This window comes from Phalaenopsis equestris, unplaced genomic scaffold (assembly GCF_001263595.1).
Source record: "Phalaenopsis equestris unplaced genomic scaffold, ASM126359v1 Scaffold000345, whole genome shotgun sequence".
Lineage (NCBI taxonomy): Eukaryota > Viridiplantae > Streptophyta > Magnoliopsida > Asparagales > Orchidaceae > Phalaenopsis > Phalaenopsis equestris.
The window spans coordinates 132,909-154,432 of NW_018164787.1; the positions used below are offsets into that span (position 1 = coordinate 132,909).

At 36.3% G+C, this 21,524-nt stretch overlaps 2 protein-coding genes across 2 annotated transcripts in view; one reads left to right on the forward strand and one right to left on the reverse strand.

The window, feature by feature from the left end:
• The window catches only part of LOC110025963, a 14,367-nt gene extending 1,674 nt beyond the window's left edge, over positions 1-12,693 (forward strand). The window contains exons 2-3 of the mRNA XM_020726674.1: positions 12,053-12,150; positions 12,251-12,693. Coding sequence (XP_020582333.1) covers positions 12,053-12,150; positions 12,251-12,532 — 380 coding nt within the window. The 3' untranslated portion in view covers positions 12,533-12,693. The remainder of the gene's footprint in view (positions 1-12,052; positions 12,151-12,250) is intronic.
• Positions 12,694-15,398: 2,705 nt separating this feature from the next.
• LOC110025962 overlaps positions 15,399-21,524 on the reverse strand; it is a 14,048-nt gene continuing 7,922 nt past the window's right edge. Inside the window, exons 5-7 of the mRNA XM_020726673.1 lie at positions 20,907-21,094; positions 20,687-20,866; positions 15,399-16,310 (exon numbers count right to left, since the gene is read on the reverse strand). Of these exons, the coding sequence (XP_020582332.1) occupies positions 15,450-16,310; positions 20,687-20,866; positions 20,907-21,094 (1,229 nt within the window). The 3' untranslated portion in view covers positions 15,399-15,449. The remainder of the gene's footprint in view (positions 16,311-20,686; positions 20,867-20,906; positions 21,095-21,524) is intronic.

Consider the following 21,524-nt stretch of genomic DNA (forward strand, 5'->3'; position numbering starts at 1 on the left):
ATTACTTTTATTGTGGTGTTCCTTTAATCATTATCTTGCTCAGGCTACCAAATCAAGGCGGTGTTTGGCTGCAACTGCGATTAGCATCAAGTAGGATTTATCAAATCCGATAAATTCTTCCACGGAGCTTTCATGGATATGAAGGTCATCGACGGCGAAACAAATCCTTTAAATCCGACTCCTATTTGGAATTATGTCTCCATTAGACGTTACATGAGAAGAACACGGGAAGAAAGCGACGGAACACCAAAAAAATAAATTTAACTGAGCTTCGGGTTTAAGTTTGATTTTTTTTTATGTTTGGCTAAATTTAAGTTAGATCCATGCTTAAATCGTTTTAATAATATGCTACCAAACAACCCCTAAGGTTGAATTTCAAGCAACCGTTAATGTTATGGCAGCATACACTTCTTTTGATACTGTAGATAAGTTTTATGGTTAACAAGTTAAGAATGAAGGTTTGCCAAACCATTAAACATACGGTTAGACATGAGATTTTAGGACGTGTTGGAAATTGAGGAAGAACATTTTATTGGACCAAGGAATCAAAGCTGGGCATTTCATTTATTGGGAAGGGAAAAGTTCTTATGATATATATGATAGAAGTCTTATAATACAGTCAGAGTAGTGGTAAATTTGTAGACTAATTTAGTTGAGCTACATGCTCAAGAAAGAAAGAAAACATGAAGAGCTTTAATGTAATCTATCCTATACTTCTGAACCAAATATGGGAGCTCTAACTGAAATAGAGATAAAAAAACCTGAGAAAAGCTATAAGGATTTCCCAATAGAGCTTTTATTGTTTTCAATTGTAAGACAAGATGGGTTGTTGGCGACAGAGCAAAAAATGGGGATTGAAAATAATTGCAAAAGACTCAACATTGAAGTTACATGGTTAGTCAAGATTGGCTTTCCTGTACATTCATGTTTATACAAAGAAAATATTTTGCAATAACTATGAAGGATGGTTTAATGTAGTCCCTTAAATATTTGTAGAATGATAATAAATGACGAAACAATAGAATTATAGACTTTGCGAAGTATATATAAAATAACCTTAACTTTTTTTTTGTTCACAGCGATTGGATATTTTTTTGACACTATCGCAACTGCTTTTAACATTGTGCTTGCATCAAATTGCTACAATAAGGTAGTTCATCAAGCCCACACACTAATGGGTTGAACAAATTTTTTCACACAATTCACGGCTGCAATTCTTGAAGCACTCCATAATTGCTTCTACATCTAGTTATTGCCCCAACATACACATCTTTAATTATGTTTGCATATCTTTATCACATGCTTTTCTGCTTTAAAGCATACAAATTTTTTTTGCTTGATCATTTAGTTTTTAAAACTCAATAAAAACATAGAAAAGTCATCTTTATTCTCTCTTCTTTAATAATTGCCTTGTAAAAGAAATTGCTTTCATAATAGATTCTACTAATAGAAACTAAATTCGTTATTCAAAACTATTGGGTTTTTTTTATGCTTGTTGTTTATTATTATTGTTATTTGCTTGAAAATTCAGGACGGTAGAGTAATAATTTAAAATTTTAGAATTGCATGAAGATCAGACATATACACAAATAAAAGAAATGTCGTGGGAGGGGACACCAATATTTTTTACATGGAAAATCTTAAAAAGGGAAAATCACCAAGATTTTTTACGTGGAAAATCATAAAAAAGGAAAAAATCACTGGGTTTGATCCAATTAAAATAATCCACTATGTAATCAGGATTACAGAGGTCCACTCTTCACTTTGATTAGAGAAGATGAGATTACAAAATAACTCATAGGTACTTTAAAATTACCCAAGAGTTGTAAATATAAAAGGGTTGTTGGGACTATAACTGTTGTAGTCATAGTACAATAGTCGTGGTGGGGCTATAAAAGTTGTAGTTGGCACTATAGTTGGCAATAAAAGTTGTATTTGGCTATAAAAATCGTACTTTGTGACTGTAACAGCCGTAGTACAATTACCAAAGTCGTAGTTGGTGGCTATAAAAATCGTAGTTGGCTGCAAAAGTTGTAGTTGGAAGCTATAACAACTGTAGTTAGCTGCAAAAATTGTTGGTGGTGGTCGAAAATAGTCGGATGTATACAATGACTGATGGTCGACGACGATTCCTAGAGCTTGGCAGCTAATTTTGAACAACCTTCAGGATATCAAGTGTTAAATTTTAGTGTTCAGCTCACTTTCTTCTCTTTCATCCCCTTTCAAGTGAATAATGTGGGTTTGTTTATAGTTTTGGAGAAGGGTATTTTAACAAATTTTTACCGGAACTTCAAAACACTGTATCAAACGCTGTCACTGACTCATTTTACCATAGGTTATTTATTTAACATGTAAGTGTCTTGACGACCTCAAAATTGATTGATTCTTTAACTTGTGGGATTCCTCTTGTTGAGCCACCTGATTTGATTATAAGCATGTTAAATTTTGATATCATTTAGCCTTTCAATTGATGCATAAAAAATTTTGACTACACTTCTGGTGCATGATCTGTGTTTGGATTCAGACTGGATCACTTTTAGCATAATTGAGGTCGTTTTGTTGAGGTGCTCAACTTGAATATAAACTTGTTGGAATTAGAGCTCAGATGATCTTGAATGTGATTTTGGAATGTTTCTTGCTCAAAATGCATTGGGATTCATGCATTATGCTAGAAATTTCTTGTTGACACATCAATATCAAGTGTATTTACCTCTAGCCTAGTTAAATATAAAGAGATTGCATGGGTATTATTTCTTTTATGAACATTGCTCATCAATGATAGAATACAGAACACTTGATTTGAGTCAAATCATTAGTTTTAATACCACTTATTAGAAGAATTAAACATTGGGCTGTATTTGAGCATCTATTAACATAGAAGCCTAAGCTAATATGCCATTGGCTATGTTTGTGACGCTAGGGCTTCTCTCATTCTTATGTTTGTTGCTCTCGGCTACACTTGTGCCTCGGGTTTTGCATGGGTTTGTCCATGCAAGCCGCGTGCGTTGTTTGTTCTTGTCATGTTCCTGTTTTCACTAGTGGCTCAGTAGTGTTCTTGTAGCTGCTGCTTTGGTTGTGCTTATTTTATTTTTGAAATGCGTCATTGTTAGGGTTATGAATGATCCGATTTTGAGACGAGCTAGGGTCGGCTCGAATTGGATTGCTTGTAGCTCAAAATGGACTCATGGCTCGTATATGATTCAAGCTAGCTTGCTCGAAATTGAATCGAGCTTGATTTGTCTCGAAATCGAAGCGAGATTTCGATTGATTGAGCTTAACATGAATGAATACAAATAAATTGCACAAAAATCCTACCAAACATACATTCTAAAATTTTATTTAGCATTATTTATATATATAATTTTTTCATAAATAAAAAAAATACTTCGAGCCGATCTCAAGCTAATTTGAGCCAATTCGTGTATGGCTCAAAATCAGTTCAAAAAAAAAAATTTGATCCATGGTTTCAAATCAAAGCTCGACTTGTTTATTTCGATTCGAGCCTAATTTTGAATCAATTTGAGAAACTAACGATGTTCTAGCTAAATTATCAGCCCTAATCATTGTGCCCTTTCATGAAACATGGGTGTGAGATCATTCGGCTTTGTTGATGTCAATGATTGCCTTGTCCCTCCCTACTTGGCTCTCAGAATTCTGAGCATGCTCTTTTCTATTGTCAGTGGTTGATTTTTCTCCTAGAAAAATAATGGTTGTGATCGACCTTTTCCATTGATCTTTATCGGGGGATCTTTTTCACTTCTTGATCCATCAAAGCTTCTTCGTATCCAAACTCATCCTATGATGACTTCTTTTAGAACCTTGGCTACCCATGTTACTTTGTGGTAGCTCCTCTTATTTCCTTTCCAATGGTTGGCCCTTATCTTCCTCAACCTTTGCTCTCTTTTGAGACTGTTATTTGTGGTTTGAATGTTGTGGATCCTCTTTCCTCCCCAATCAACAATTCTCCATTCTTATTTTATCAAACTTCAAAAAATCTTCAACATAAATAGTGCTCATTATTTTAAGGAAAAACCAACTTTCTTTCTTCTTTATGAGGAGATTTTTAGACCTGCTAAGACCCTCAATCTTATTGGTAAATTTTCTATGGGTTTGTCGTAGCAGGGAGGTACTTCACAAGCTCGTTTTGGATTTAAAGATATTAGATGACTACTTCGTCTGGTTTTTTGATAACGTGAGCTTGTACCAGGAAAGTCACCATTCTAGTGTTAATGTATGCTCTTAAAACTCAGATTTACATTCAATTTCCTTTCAAGATAAAGTGGTTGATGCTCTTTATTCTTTCATCTTGTTGGTATTTATCACTAAATAGACCATTTAATTTATCACTGACAATTCTTTACAAGTTGTTGCAGAGTTCAACAACTTCCCATTAGTGAACAAAATGGTAATTATTTATCGCACGGTTTTATTTTTATTGCAGCGTTGAAGAGTGTTGTTTTTATAATGGGTTGAAGATTTCATGTTCTTTATACCTAAATGAGCATAAATGAGAAGAAAGTTTATCATTACTTTCCTATTTTTCCTAGGTTTCATGTAGACAATTCATATAATTTTTTTGTACTTTTTATGTATGTCTTTATGTTGATATGCATATCCAATTTAGGAAACTGTGGGTCGGTTATTACATTTGAAGGGGAGAGATTATTCTCCCTTAATTATTCATTATTGTGTTTTCATTTTTTTTCTTTTTGTCATGATGATTTGAACTTCTCTTCAATTATATGAAGATTAGTCTGAGTTGTATATTGTTATTTGCTCAATCAGAAACTTATAGTTTTTTCCTCTAAAAAATCTATATGGTATCAGAGCGAGAAAAAAAAGCCCTAGCTCTTTGTTGGAGCCTCTCTTTGTAGCTGCCATTCACTGCTGGCCCTCTGTCGTATCTTGTCATTGTAGTTGAATCCCTGCAGGCGCCTTTTTGCTGTTGCTTCTTGCAGACCCTCCTTTGTGATCTCGTTAGCGAGAGAGCTGGGTCAAACATCATTTTCTTCTCTTGGTGCCATACCCATTCTATTAATTTCGTCAGTGGTGCGATCAACTCCTTTGTAAGCGTCTGTTATATTGGCTCCAAGCTTCTTTGTTGAGTAGTACCACAATTGGCTCCTCACGACTTATTCGTTAGATTGACTTCTGGCATAACCTGTCTGGTTGTACAGCGATTCTTGTGGGCGATTGATTTTGAAATCCTAAATCTGAGAATTGATTATCTCTACTAGAAATCCCTGATCCGAGGAAATCTTGTCTTGGCTAAAAACAATTTTCAGTGAAAATCATGGGCTAACTGTTTCTCTCTCTATTGGAAATTCTGTATATGCGACAGATAGTTTCTCTTTCTAGTTGAAATTGTATTGAAGAAACAATTTATTTCTCCAGTGGAAATCCTGATGATAACTAAATGCGACATGAATTCGAAATGAACGCTACTTCTTCCTCTTCAGAAGTTATGCTAAAGATGAACCTAGGATGTTTGATTCTTCAATATCTAAAGTCTATTCCTCCATCACTAATCACAAACTATATGACAATAATTTCCTCCAGTGGTCTCAATCTATTTTCTTGTAAATCTGTGGTAAATGAAAATATGATCATCTCACCGAAGATTCTGCACCATAAATTACTGACCCTAAACATCAGACATAAAGATTGAAGATCACATGTTCATGCATTGGCTTGTCAACTCCATGCTCATAAAAATTTTAAAAAATCTCCCCTGTTCAAAATGAGCAAAAAAAATACGGGATGCCGCAAGAGAAATCTATCAGGTGTTGACGTCTCTGAGTTGTTTAACATTGATTCTATGTTACATGACTCACGACAGTATGAGTTGAATGCTATTCAATACTTCAACACTCTCTTCAAATATTTGCTCCAACTAGATATGTATGAAATATACACATGGAGGTGCTCACAAAATTCTGCTTTTTACAATGTCACTATTAAATTGAAGAGAACCATCAAGTTCCTTTTATCACTCATAAATAGGATGTCCAACAAAGTGTTAAATTTTAACAAATCTCTTAATGCACTCACAAAATTCTATCCACATATTCATTCATTTACCTTTAACTCACCTCTAAAATTTTTTTATTACATCGCTTTTGTTCATCTATATCAACCTAATTAGAGCAAACTAGATCTTAGGTCAATCAAATGTATTTTTGTGGGCTACTTTAAAAAAAAAGAGTATAAATGTTACTCTCTCGAAATACAAAAAATTTACAACTCTATGAATCTTACCCTTCTTTGAAAATCAACCATATTACCCCAAATCTAACATTCAGGAGGAGAGTTGGAGAGAATATCATATTTGACATACCATTTAGGAACCACAAGCTCACCTTTTTTATATTCTTGATGTACTTACTCTTGTCCTCACTATCACAAATCAACATAAAAATGAACCTACTACACTAAGCCCTCTCATAGCTCCCACCAAGAACCAAGAATTCTGTGTACTCTAGAAAGAAAAAAATATATAGTTATCATGTAAGGGACAATTTGCAAAATCGGAATGTAAATCACTGGAACCAACTTCGCACACCCCAAGTATGCACACAAGGGTTGGGTCAACACATCATTATATCAAGAGGAAGAAGCACAAGTTTGTACAAAACATCATATAGAAAAATTTGTGACATTACAAAAGTATCATCCTCTAACAAGTTTTTTATTTAGAATTTGGATAATTTGTAGGTTCCAAGTTCAATCTAAGAGGTCTTATCTATTCTTGTTTGGAAATAAAATTGTGAAAGAAGAGATTCTTCTTCTTGAAAAGAATGATATGCCTGGATCATAACAATTTTGCCACATGGGAAAAAAACTGTTGGGTGCAAATGAGTGTTCATTGTTAAATACAAAGCATATGGGAGCAATGAAATATTCAATGCTAGACTTGTAGTAAAAGAGTTCACTCAGTCTTGTGGGATCGACTATCAGGAGATATTTGCACCAGTGACGAAACTAAACACAATACGAATATTATTATCATTAGCTATCAATTTGGATTGGAGTTTACATCAGCTAGACATTTAAAGTGCATTTCCTAATGAGAATTTTGAGGAAGAAGTGTATATGGAGATACCTCCAAAATTAAAGAACAACACAAATAATTAGCTGGTGTGCAAACTAAAAAAATCATTATATGCGTTCAAACGCATGTTTTGAAAGGCTCACTAAGATTATTTTGTCAATGGGTACTATCAATGTCGTGCTGATCACACTTTGGGCTTGTTTGCTTCAGCATTTCAACCTGAGATCCAAACCAAATCAATAAAATTTAGCATTTGAATCTACGTTGCATGGATCATGTTTCGAATCATGGCGTCTTTTTTATTGAACTGCGATCGTGGTATTTACCCCGCATCCCACGTTCTGTCCTTTTTTCTCCTTATTTACCCAGAAGCCGACGAGGATACCAGTCGTGACCTTCTCTTTGCAAGAACTCTGCATCGATCTTGACCATCTTTGCAATTCTTTGGCACCCAAAGGTAAGATCTTATGGTTCTCTGAAGTCTGCGGCAATGATCTTGTCTTCTTTTGCAATGTCAAGCAAAAGCTTCTTCTTCCTCCCTCTGCTCATCGGGTGGGCCCTCTGGTCTCCATCGAGTGCTGCCGCCATCGCTAAGAACTTCCCTCAAACCATCTTTGTTAGTGTTGACATCTGGAATGGCAACGCTCGAGGAGGTGGGCTGTTTGTCTTTGTTTAATCGTGATTCACCTTCTACCCTATGTCAAGATATTGGAATTGAAAGCATCATGATTCTCCCATTCAAGATGATTAAAATTCTTTGGTTTCCCAAATAACTGAATTGGAAAAATTATTTCGAACCTAGCTAAAGAACCAATTCTTATCTGATTGTTTCATTTGTGGACCATAACAACCATTAGATCTTCTATTTGTAAAGCTTTGTAAATTATCTGCAATATAAGTTCTAAATTTTGTTATATACTGATAAAGTTTTTCAGGCTTGTTAATTATCTATGCACTTGGAGTGGGTTCTTAGGTTATTTATTCTTGTTTCGGTAGAGGTTTCTTATGGTTTGAGTTAAATGCTCTTTTGCACAAGGTAAGATCTCACGATCCTCCTAAACAATAGTTTTTTTTAAGCTTGGATACTCATCGTAAAAGAATATTAGGTTGAATTTTTTTTCGCTAATCTCTCTTTGGAAGATTGATCATAAGACCAAATTGAGGTTATTTTTAAAATCTATGAATTCTATATAATATGATCAGCAAGTTTTTCATATATTTATCCACAGACAATTGTAGAGCAGCGCTTTCAAAACAAAATTTTTCAAATAGAATTGTTTCTGCAATAATAGTTTTCAAACAATGGATTTTCAATAGTATCTTCTGAACCGATAATCATTTTTATTGTATATGTAGATGATATTATTCTTATAACATAAGAGAATATAAAACAATCAAAAGAATAATGACTCATGAGTTTGAGATCGAAGATCTTGGAATTTTAAGATATTTCTTGGGAATGGAAGCAACTAGATCCAAAGAAGACATTGTCATATCTTAGAGAAAATATATCACTAATTTATTAAACGAGACAAAAATTTTGGAATGCAAACCAACAGATACTCGTATGGATCCCAATCGACAACCATCAACGTAGAGGATATACCCCGTTGAAAAAGGGAGGTATTAAAAACTTGTGTGGAAACTTATTTATTTGTCACACACAAGACCTGACATTAATTTTGCTATGGGTGTAGTAAGTTAACATATGAACGATCGAAATGAAGATCATTTTGAATCGGTCTTTTGAATTCTGAGGTACCTAAAGTTGACTCCGAGATGTGGATTGATCTTCAAAAAGATTGAGAACAATGACATTGAGATCTATACTGATGCTACCTAGGCAGGAGACAAAAATTTTGGGATGTAAACCAATAGATACTCCTATGGATCCCAACCGACGAACGTCAAACAAAGAGGACAATACCCCAGTTAAAAAAGGGAGGTATCAAAAAATTATGGAAACTTATTTATCTGTCGCATACAAGACCCGACATTATTTTTACTGTAGGTGTAATGAGTCAACATTGAATGATCCAACTGAAGATCATTTAGAAGCAGCCTTTCGAATGTTGAGATACCTAAAGATGTCTCTAGGATGGGATTGATTTTCAAGAAGATTGAGAACCATGACTTTGAGATCCACACCGATGCTACCTCGGCAGGAGAATTGGCTGATGGAATACTTACCACGGTTACTGTTTATTTGCATGGGATGACCTTGTCACTTAATAAGTAAAAACAAGTCGTGGTGGCGACAAGCAGTGTATAATCTGAATATTGTGCCTTGACCTTAGGAATTTGTGAAGGAATGTGGCTAAATAAACTAATGGTGGATTTTCACATGTAGAACCAAAGTACTATTAAGATGTTCAATGATTGTCAATCAATTATTATTTTTTCAAAGGATTTGGTATACCATGATCGAACCAAATATATAGAGATTATCAAACACTTTTCTCAGAAGGTCAATGAAGGGGTTGTTCAACTAATCTATATCTGAACTCAGTATCAGACATTTTTAGCAAGTATCTTTCTCGGCACTGCTTCAGTTATCTCAGCAGGGGATGTATAACATATATAATCCAACTTAACAGGGGATGTTGATATACATATCCGGTTTAGAAAATTGTTGGTTCGCTATTACATTTGAGGGGTAAAAATTATCCTTCGTTAATTATTCATTATTGTGTTTTTATTTCTATTTTTTTATCATGATTTGAATTTCTCTCTAATTGTATGAGGGCTAGTCTAAGCTGTATATATATTGTTATTTGCTTAATGAGAAAATTACCATTTTTTGTACTCCAAAAATATGCACTATGTTTTTTGCTTGTGCATTTCTTGATAAATACCTTTGACGTACTTATTTTATTATCTAGTTAAAATATTATAAAAAAAAACCCTAAGCTGATATATAAGTGGCACTACTATATTAGAGAATAAACTTTTACTTTATGTTCTATTAACCACTATTCTTCAATCTTATGTGTAGGGTTGTAAACGAGTCGAGCTTGAGTGAGCTCAGACTTGGCTCGTGTTCGGCTCGTTCGAAATAGCTCGTGTTCGAAATCGGCTCGTGAACAGTGTGCTCGTGTTCGGCTCGATTTAAATATTCGTGTTCGGCTCGAAATTGACTCATTAAACTAAAATTGAGAAAAATAGATTTAAAGTGTGGGATTCGAACCTGGATCAAATATATACAGAAGAAAACACTAATCACATTGCCACATGAGGTGTTATGATTTAAACTTAGACATAAATATATATAATATATTATTATATAAATAATATATGTAATATATTGTTATATAAAAAGTTATATAATTTTTTTTCTTTGCTCGTTTTCGGCTCGCTTACATTTCGAGCTTAAAAATTTTTTCGTGTTCGGCTCATTAGGCTTAACGAACGAGCCGAACAGGAGCTGTTCACGAACAACGAACCAAATTGACAACCCTACTTATGTGAATCTCAGCATATTTGCCAGTTTTCCCTTCTTTCCCTGATACAAATTTATACTATTTTTCAACAAAAAAATCTAACTTCTCTTTTGGTCAACCTAATCTCTCTTCATGCGAAGGATTGGATCATATGCAAAATAATGGTATGAAAGCCGGTTAACACTTTATAAATATCAAATTTATTTTATGCTTGTGTAGTCGTGTATAACAAGAAGATAAGCTGCACATCCCTCCTAAAGCAATGCAGAATTGTATATAAAATCTTCAGCTTTTAAAATTTGATATTTGGATGATTGCAAAGCAATGCGGAATCGGATGTCGGAATCCTCTTCCTCTAGAATTTGATTTAAAAGATTGCGATTGGAGGGAACTCCTAAAGCAACGCAGAATCGGATATAAAATCCTCAACCTCTAAAATTTGATATTTGGATCATTGCAAAACAATGCAGAATCGGATGTCAGAATCCTGTTCTTCTAGAATTAGATTTGAAATATTGCGATAAGACAGGACTCCTAAAGCAACGCAGAATCGGATATAAAATCCTCAACCTCTAAAATTTGATATTTGGATCATTGCAAAACAATGCAGAATCGGATGTCAGAATCCTGTTCTTCTAGAATTAGATTTGAAATATTGCGATAAGACAGGACTCCTAAAGCAACGCAGAATCGGATATAAAATCTTCAACCTCTAAAATTTAATTTGAAAAATTGCGATAGGAGAGGACTCCTAAAGCAACATGGAATCGGATATAAAATCCTGTAAAATCCAACAAAATTTTCTACTTCCTTTTTTTATTTATTTGGTATAAAAAATTATAATTTGGGCTTAAAATTACTCCTACTTTTTGAAAATCTATAGCGTTAATTATTTATAAGACAAATGCTTTGTCAGTTAAAATATATTAGAGATTTTGTTTTTTTTGGGAGCTTTTGTTTCAAAATTTCTTATCACGTGAACCTTGGACCAGAGCTACCAAAGTTGGGCTCGTACTATGATTTATGAATCCTACACCAATTCCTAATGGAATTCTAAAACCTTGCTTAAAAAATTTATCCGTGATGCACGATAAATTAGCCAAGGAGAGTTTTTGTGACCCCATATTTTTGCTTACCAGCTAGCAATGGCATATGATTATCTACAGAACTCATAAATGTTTTATGCTGTGTTCCGTATCCGGTTCATCAGATCAATGCTCGGCAGGAAATGTTCCATATCTAATTGGTTTGGATAGTTTTGTGTGTGTTGAGACGGACTTTTTATTGTCAATTATTTGACAATAAAAATAAAAAAGAAGTTGCCATTGTTTTCTCATTTAATTTCTCCAATAATAAGCTTTATTGGTTTGCCATCTCTATGTTTTGTTTCTCTAGAAAGGGGAACATTTGCATCACATCCATGCTGCTTAAAATTTGTAATAGATGTTATATGGTTACTAGCCCTTTGTAGACTTGCAAATCCTTGTGCGGTGTAAGATACAATATTATATAAAACGAGGCTTGTTTGTTGCAATTATCAAATAGATATAGTATTTTTCAGATACAGAAGGATTTGTGATACCAAGCCTGACTGTTGGAGACTCTGGTCTTAGTGATTGGGATGACCCAAATTTAAAAGATCTCAAGCCTCCTTCAAAGGTTCTTCTTTACGAAGCAACTTTTCTCTGTAAGTTTCACATTTTACTCCCACTTTCTGCACAGAAACTAAACCATGATATTCCACTGCCTCCAAAAACAGGGTGTCAAGGCAGAGGAAAAGATCTACCTGGGACCACACGGTGCTCCTCCTTCGCAAGTTAAACATCAAGATCTGAATGCGGCAGGGCGCAAGCAGAGATTCAAGCAGAAACTGAAGGAAGCTGACCATAAATATTCCGGAACAGGTCGCGAGAACAAGGTTCAAACTATACGGGAGCTTGTAGGTGGTAAGGTCAGCAGCAACACAATGCCGAAGAATTCTCCACGTGAATGGCTCGATCCACATTGCCATGAATCTCATTTTGAGAGGTACTCCCACTGAGTGTTTTAGTTTCTGAGGATTAATTGAATATTTCTTGACCATTTCTGCTCACATAGTTTGCTAAATTATCTGCATATTTTCCAACTATAAAACCTGGATATTTTCTATGCGTTCTGTCTGCTGGTACTTTATCAATGCTTTCAAGCCTTTGACCTTAAGTACTCTGAAGCTTCTTCTTGTCGATGCATTGTATGTGCTGTAGACTAGGATTATTGCTTGCACTTGGACTAATTACATCAATTATGCGTAGAGAGCTACGTGATTTCCCTAATAGAATGCCATTTTTATTTTTGCTTTGGTGACGGGCTAAAACAAGTACCGGCCAGATACATTCTTGTTAGTTGCCATGTTTGTCGGCCAGATGCTTGTTAGTGCGTCTTAGCAGACATTCAAATTTATTGTTCACGTACCCCCTTTATTTAAACTTGATGGTTCCTTAGAAAAAATGAAAATATAAAGAAGCAACATTGATGATAATATAATAGTTGCTTATTAGAAATGACAGATATTTGAAATCATGAATACAATATGTTGGATTGAATTATGAAAAACTCGAAGGAAAGATGCAAATGAAATAATTAGAAATTAAAAAAAAATAGAAAAATATATATAGTTGGCATAATTTTTATGCTTTATTTATAAAAATTCTAAACTTATTATCCGTCTAATATCGAGTTGGATGCGGATTTAAAATTAACAAAATTAAATCTATGTGTTGCATCCATAGATCACCTTTGAACATCAAATTCATAATTTGAAGAATCTTAATTACTTTGTGATTTTTCTTTTATAATTAAATATGTTTATACATGATTCTTGTGTTAATAAACTTGGCAAGCTTTTCTTGAATAATTTTTATGTGCGTAAACATTAATGTGTGTAAATTTCCGCAAAAATTAATGTGCACTTAATAATTGGGAAAAAAATTGCGCACGTCAAGCGTACGCAGGAGTTACGTACATAAAAGGGTACATGGGGGTTACACGGGGTTTACAAGGGGGTTATAACCCCGTTGTACCTCTCGTGTAACCCCGCTGTAACCTTGTAACCCTAATGGATAACAATGTATAAAATAAAAGCACAGGTTACAGGTGAGTTACACGAAAGTTACAAGGAAGTTATAACACATTTGTAACCCCAGTATAACGCCCGTGTATCCTATTTCGTACACATCTCTGCGTACGATTAACATACGCAATTTTTTTCCTAAGAATTGAGTGGTATATATTTAGTTGTCTAATGCATAAATTTTATTTTCTTATATTTATATCACCAAATTTTTTTTATGCCTATGTTTAAACTGTCATATTTTCATGTATATGTATGTGGGGTGGCATATAGGTAAAATTTGAAGTATAGGTGTGAGGTATGTATGTCCAAAAGAATCGAGTGGCATGTATTAATGTGATTAAATAAATGAAAATTGGTAGAAAATATTAAATGATTTTCTTATTCTTGAATGTTTAGAAATCAATGAAATATTAGAAGGGCGAAATAGAAATGTAAGACTAATTTCTTTTTGCTCAATTATTTTTTTTGCTCGAATGCTCATAAAAAAAAAACTCTTTTTTTTTTTTGTTTCTTTTTTTCTCTTTTTTAAGGCACATTTGAAGTGGAGGAATGCATAGGTCTATTGTCTAATAGAAAAATACTGCTCCAAGGAAAATTTTATAAGATGATGGTAAGACGTAATGGTATGTGGCATGGAATGTTGACCTATTAAAGGAGAAAATATTGTGTTTGTCACCGGAGGATGAGAATAGCCACGCGAGAGATCGGCATATATCTCATCTACAAGTGAGGTGGCGGCCGACCAAGCAATATTTTCTAAGGGTTTAGCCATTGGTGATGCAATATTTTTTTCCTATAAAAGAGATGCATAAAATTAAGTCAAGTATTTTTGAGATAAAATATTTATTAATTTTATATAATAATTGTTATTTTCTAATGGGCAATTAGTTATTAATAGTTCTATGGCTTGAAGCCAATTTTAGCTTAAATATTGTCAAATATCTAGCAACCTCTTCCATCCCTTTTTTTTTTTTTCTCACTCAAATATTGAAATTCACAATAAAACCCAACCTAACTTAAGCAATCGAACGGCTAAGGATGATAACACAACGATCGAATCATTACATTCAAGAAACATAATTAGAACCAATCAATTGAAAGGTTAATATATTGATGAAGACCACCATCGTAGGATACGGTCCTACCCCTCGGAGCTCCCTAAAGGCCGATTGAATGCAACCAACTGACTGACCGCTCATATCTCGATTGAACAACTTCCTCGAGGCATGCCACTTTGGCCAACCAAACCAAGTCATGTTCACCGACTGATTATTGTCATATTCGAGTTCAAATTATAATATAAATTTATCATTAATAAGCACGTTGATTACATTAAGGGCAATTTTCATAATCGTTCTTTTCTGTAATTAAAGACTGTTTTTATAACCATACTTTTTTTGTGTAATTGTACAATGAGACCTCTGATAAACAGGAAGCTTGACAACGAATAAAGTCCCCTGGACTTGCTATTAACAACCAACACTTCTCCTCTCTCTCGATTTCTTCTCCTGGCTCTAACTCTTGAGGCTTGTATTTTGAAAGAAAATTCCTAGATTCAACACATACATATATATATGCTATCTTTTATCTATAGAGAGAGTGAAAGAGAGATTTTTTTCAAGGGTGATAATATAAACTTATGGCTTTTTTTTCCGAAAACTAGCTATGTATCAAATAAATATGGTTAAAAAAACATGTTTACTATTTTATAAAACAAACATAATTAAATACTAAACACAGTATGAATATCTGATAAATATGCATTTTCTGTACGTAAAACATTAAGGAAGCCCATGAATAATAGCTGCTGCATATTCAACATAATTATAATATGTTGCATTTATAATTAGAAGTACATCATATCCTCAAACGCGCCCATGGCCGTGGCCGGGAGTCCCAGAACTACACAGGTTCCCTTACCTCCGTTGTTCAGTGGCAACAGCAGCGCCACCTCCCGCTGAGGGAGCTCCGCCGGTCCGGTCTGATCCGAGCAACCCCAGCCAAAATCTGTAGCTCCAAATCCAAGCCGGGTCCAATCCGTCAACATCAGCGTCCCAGCCAATGAGGGTCGAGTTCGGGTCAGCTCGAAATAGTCGACGGCCGACCTAACGAACCTGTCCGTGATATCTCGAGCCGCGGTTTGGACCATGCGAACAGCGTTGGCCAGCGGCCTGTCAACCAGCTGCCCGGCCGGGCAAATGCAGCAGGCGAAGACGATCCCGTTACCAAAATACCCGACCGGGAGGGGAGGGTTGAGCCGTTTCCGGCAGTCGACCGCGAAAAGAAGCTTCGTAGGGTCGGCCGACGGGGTATTGAGGGCTTTGGTTCGGGCGCGCCAAACCAAACCGGTGAGGGCGGCGAAGGTGGTCGGCGGCGGGAAGTCGCCATTGGCTGTGGCGAGAAGCTTGAGGCGGGAGAGTTTTTGGGCGTCAAAGGTGAAGCTTTTGTGGATGACGGGGAGGGAGGAGAATGGGTCGGAAATGGAGAGAGAGGCAGTGAGGTCGGAGAACTCCGGGTGGGGGAATTCGGCAGCCGGCGGGCGGCGGGCGGTTAAGATGGAGCGGTCGAGAAACGGGGGGAGAGAGAGTGGGCGACCAGTGGCGATTGCAGCCCAGGAATGGAGGAACTCGACGGCAGAGAGGCCGTCAGCCATGGAATGGTTCATCGCCATGCCGAGGACAAAGCCGCCACATTTGAATCTCGTCACCTATCAGTAGCATGAAAGTGTTATGTAACTTCAGATCAAAAGATTGCAAAGAGTAAAATTTCAGAAGTGACATCCTCATTCATATCAGCCCTTAACATCCCATGCAAATTTCATGCAAATTTGAGTGTAATGTGCCATCTGCATTACTGAAATACATCTTTTTAAAATTAAAAAATAATCAGATTGATAAAATTAGAATTTGCACTGAATTTAAATTTAATTTTGTACCCAATGAATTTTAAAAAATAATCTGAAATTAGTGAATTGAAATTCCATTAAATTTTGTTTAGGATAAAAATCCGATGCAATTATGAAAGTGGATCCCATAATATAAATTTTTAGGGCAACCGCATACAAAACACCTTAAATATAACATGGGGTTTTGCATACGCTCTAATTATCACCATTTGTTCAAACACTTGGTTTTCACTCTTATCAAATTCTCAATATTTGATCATGGCAAACATAAATACAAAACTTAATTATTATAAAAAAAGTATATGCACTACTTTTATAGATTTGAATGTAACTCATGTAAGTCACCCCAAAGTTTCTCTATATTTGACTATTATTTCTAGAAATTAAGAAAATGGGGCATTTACATATATACCGCATAATTATTATGAATCCTCGTATCTAACAGCAGAACATTTTGATTTACTGGTTCAAATCTTTAACATCACATGAAAACTGACACGCACTAGGAGATTCACAATGGCTGAATAATAAATTATCGACTTAGCGTTGCGTGAGAATTCAACACACACTCAGATAAAAGAAAATAACTAGTAGAAATATCAGAAGTTTTGTCGCGAAAAAGTAGTAAAGTGAAAAAACCATGGGGTATGACCTTGTTGCAAAAATCTACTATAATTTGATAATTATAGAGATGATTTATCCTACATGCGAGAAATGATTACAAAGTCTTCTGAATTACAATGTCGACGTGCAAATGAACTCGTTGCAATGAACGGGTTACAATGGCGACGATCGATAGGTGGTGGTTGATGACGACACGAATGATGCTAGACTACAGCTCTTCCTCAAGCCTCAAACTCTTATCCCCCTCTAATGATTTTACTAACGCTCCCAGCTAAAGTAGAGAAAATCTCTTTTATTATTTGTTAGAAAGTTTTTTGTTATAATGTAATTCCCTTTGGGCTTACTGGAGCGACTTACCAACGTCTCATGTGTTGTATGTCGATGATGTAATATTTGCAAGTAAAAAAGGAAAGAACAATGAGATGTATGTCGATGATGTATTGGTTAAGAGTTTGTCGATTAAACAATACATTGAGGATTTAAAAGAAACGTTTCTAACATTTGAAAATGTTTAATATAAAACTAAACCCACTGAAATGCATTTTTGGGGCTGCGACGGGCAAATTCCTGTGGTATTTGCTAACCCCTAAAGACATAAAGGCCAATCAAGAAAAGATCCCCACCCCCCCTCCGGAAAACACCCAAAAAATTTAGAAGCTAACTGGTTGGATTGCTGGTTTGAGTAGATTAGTCTCCAAGTTAGGTCATAAGTGTGCCTCATTCTTTAAGGTACTCAGAAGAGCAAAATGTTTCGCATGAACACTGGAATGCGAAGAGGCCTTCAAGAACCTCAAGCAGTTCCTCGCCTCTCCCCCCTCCTTCAGAGAGGAAAAGCTTTATCTTTACCTCGGGGTCGGCCCCGAAGCCGTCAGTTCAGTCTTGGTCAGAGAATAGCTTGGAAAGCAACATCTAGTGTACTACACCAGCTGAGTTCTCAAAGGCGCTGAACTCTGATATCTCATAATGGAGACAATAACCTTCACCTTGGTCGCTTTAGCATGGAGGCTCTGATTATATTTTCAAGTACACCCCATACAGGTTATTACAAATCACCCACTAAAATATGTTTTAACTAGGCAATAGCATTTCGGTCGACTACTCAAATGACCCGCAGAACTCTGCGAGTATGATATCTTCTATCCCCCGAAAGACAATAAAAACACAAGTTGTTGTAGATTTCTCTGAACCATGAAGGATTAACGGGGATCCAACGATTGATGAATTGACTTGAACTCTGTTAATTGATGGGTCATCCGACAATCAAGTGCTTGACTTGGAGTTTTCTTGTGCAGCGTTGTAGGGGAAAACGTCTACCACTTAACAGTAGTAAATTTTTCATTGACTAATAACCAAACAAAATATGAGGCTTTGATTGCAAGAGTTCACCTAGCCTCAGAGCTGGGAGTCCTTCACATAATGGTAAAGGTCGATTCACAACTCATAGTGAACCAGATAAACCGAGAATTTGAAACTAGGGACAAGAGTATGGCGAAGTACCTATGGAAGGTGAAAATGAAGATCGATCTCTTTATCAGCTTCAGATTCGAACTTGTCCAAATGGAGGAAAATCAGTTCGCCAACCTCTTATCCCGAAGGCCTCCATATAGAAGAGGGGCTACCTAAAAGACTCGATCGACCCTTAAAATAAGAACCACTAGCAATGAAGATACATCGGAGGAGAAGAAAAGCTGGATGAGCTCATAAATCTGATACCTAAATACGTAGGTGATCATCAAAGAAGTCACCAATCATAGAGAATTCAAATATAATGTTGCCCAAGACATACTAATCGAAGGAAAACTCTTCAGGAGGTCGACCACGTCCTTATACCTAAAATGCCTTGGGAAGGACAAGATTGAAGACATACTTCGAGAAGTTCATGACAAGGAATGTGGGAGCCATTCTAGAGGAAACACGCTATCTCGTTGAAATCAATGGCAATGTTATGTATGTCCAAGCTTACTCAAGGACACTAAAGAATATTGCCGAAGTTGTACACAATGTCAGATATATGGACCATTGAGCCATCGGTCATCCCACCCGATCGTTAGTCTTTAGTCATTTTTCATGTGGAGCATCAACATTCTGGGACTTTTTCCTCTGTCAAAAGAACAACAAGAGTTTCTATTTGTGGTCGTCGACTATTTCTCCAAGTAGGTAGAGGCAAAGACCCTCTCATACATAACGATAGAAGTAGTCAGTAACTTCATCTAAGCTGTTCTGATTTATTGATACTGGTTACCTCTCATCATAGTTACAGATAATAAGACTCAATTCACTGACAAAGGAATTCAAGACTTCTGTAAGAGTCAAGAGATCAACCTCAAGTTTGCTTTCGTACATCACTCTCGAACTAACAAACATGTTGAGGCTGCAAACCAATCATCCTAAATTTGCTAAGGAAAATGGTAGGAGCAAGGGGCAAAATGGGTAGGCCTGATCCCTTCGGTACTCTGGGACACCCGAACAACAACGTACACGTCCACCAGAAAATCCCCTTTTATGTTGTCCCACGGAATGGAAGACATGTTACCGGTTAAATACAACAATCACAACAGATGCTACTCTCCGCCGCAGCTTTTGACGAGCAAGATCTAAGAGAGCGGCTTGAGGCGAACAACGGAAGAGTCAGACTAGTCCTAGATCTGGCTGAGAAACTAACACAATCACACTCGGGGAACTGACACAATCACTCTCAGGGAACTAAAGTATCACACTCAAAGAACTGATACAATCACGCGGGGGAACTGACATAATTACGCTAGAGGAACTAACGTAATCATGTTCGCAGAACTGATGCAATCACACTCAAGGAGCTGACACAATTATGCTTGGAAAACAGACTTCATGAATGGCTAAAAACTATCATTCCATGCAAAGATCGTCAAGTGGCCTATGAGAAGTATCGACAGCCAACAACGACAAGCTCTGCGAGGTGTGGGTGAACGATCGTCTTGCACACTACTTTAAAAGTTAGCACTCAAGAACGACAAATTCTGTGAGGGGTTTCTAACTTTTGCTTGTGGCCTATGGGACGTATTGGCACTCGACAGCGACAAGCTCTGTGCGATGTGTGTGAATGATCATCCGACGCCCTACTATAATTGTTAGCACTTAACAGTGGCAAGCTTCGTGAGGGATGTGCTAATGCTTGTCCCGCATCCTACTTTAAATGTTAGCATCTAACAACGATGAGCTCCATGAGGAATGACTAACCATCGCCTGTGGCTATGGGTATATATATGTAATATGTAAAAATTTAAACTTATCTGCTGCATATGTAAATAAATATATAAGAATATATTTATTTACAAGCTTCGCGAGGGATGTGCTAATGCTTGTCCCGCGTCCTACTTTAAATGTTAGCATCTTCTAACAACGATGAGCTCCGTGAGGGATGACTAACCATCGCCTGTGGCTATGAGTATATATATATAATATGTAAAATTTTAAACTTATCTGCTGCATATGTAAATAAATATATAAGAATTAAGTAGTATGTAAATCATCTTCCAATATGTTTTAAGACAATTACTGATGTTGAGTTTCCTCACCTGGATGGTCAACAGCGGCATTTCAAAGATACTCTCAGCCGGAGGAAAATAAATCAGCTCTCCCAACATCTCCGGCTCCGGCGAACACACGTCACCCAAATCCTCCATCTCGCACTCCGCCACCGCCTCCACGAACGGAACACCGCCGCCGTTCATCGACGAGCTTTCCTCCCTCGTCGACTCCGAAGCGGCCATCGAAAGGGTAGAAGTAAGTGAGTACCTTTTCCAGCGATGTTTTCAGGACCTCGCCGGCGTTTTCGGTGCTCCGGCCATCTTTCGGTGCGTAGCAGTTGATTGTCTTCATCGTGACCGCAAGGTTTTGGTCAAGGTTTGACAGGAAGTAGGTGCCGTCGCCGGCCGCCGGATTCTCTCCGGCGGGGTGTAAGAGTACCGGCGGCGAGCGTGTTACTTTCAAGATGAGTTTAAAATTGGCGTTGCCGTTTTGTGCTTTGGCCATTTTGTTGTTTAATTGGTATGTAGACTTATGATGCGTTCGTTATATATAAAGTCTTATATCAATTAAAGTATTAAAAAAATAAATCGGCAAAAAAAAGGGATAATTAATAGGCGGGATGCCGCCACACTGCCCGAGATAGTACGGTCATCCCATGTCATAATTTCTCATAAATATTAAAAGATTATCTATCTATACGTTCCAGTTCGCTCACCTGTCTCCAATAAATAAATAAATAAATAAATAAATAAAATAACCTAGGAGAGTATTAAAAGCATTATTATATATAAAACGACTTCATATGCTCCTCTGTTCTAAGAAAAAGAAAATCAAATATGTATGTTGAATGTGCACACATGGTATAGGTGTATTTTATATCTTTAA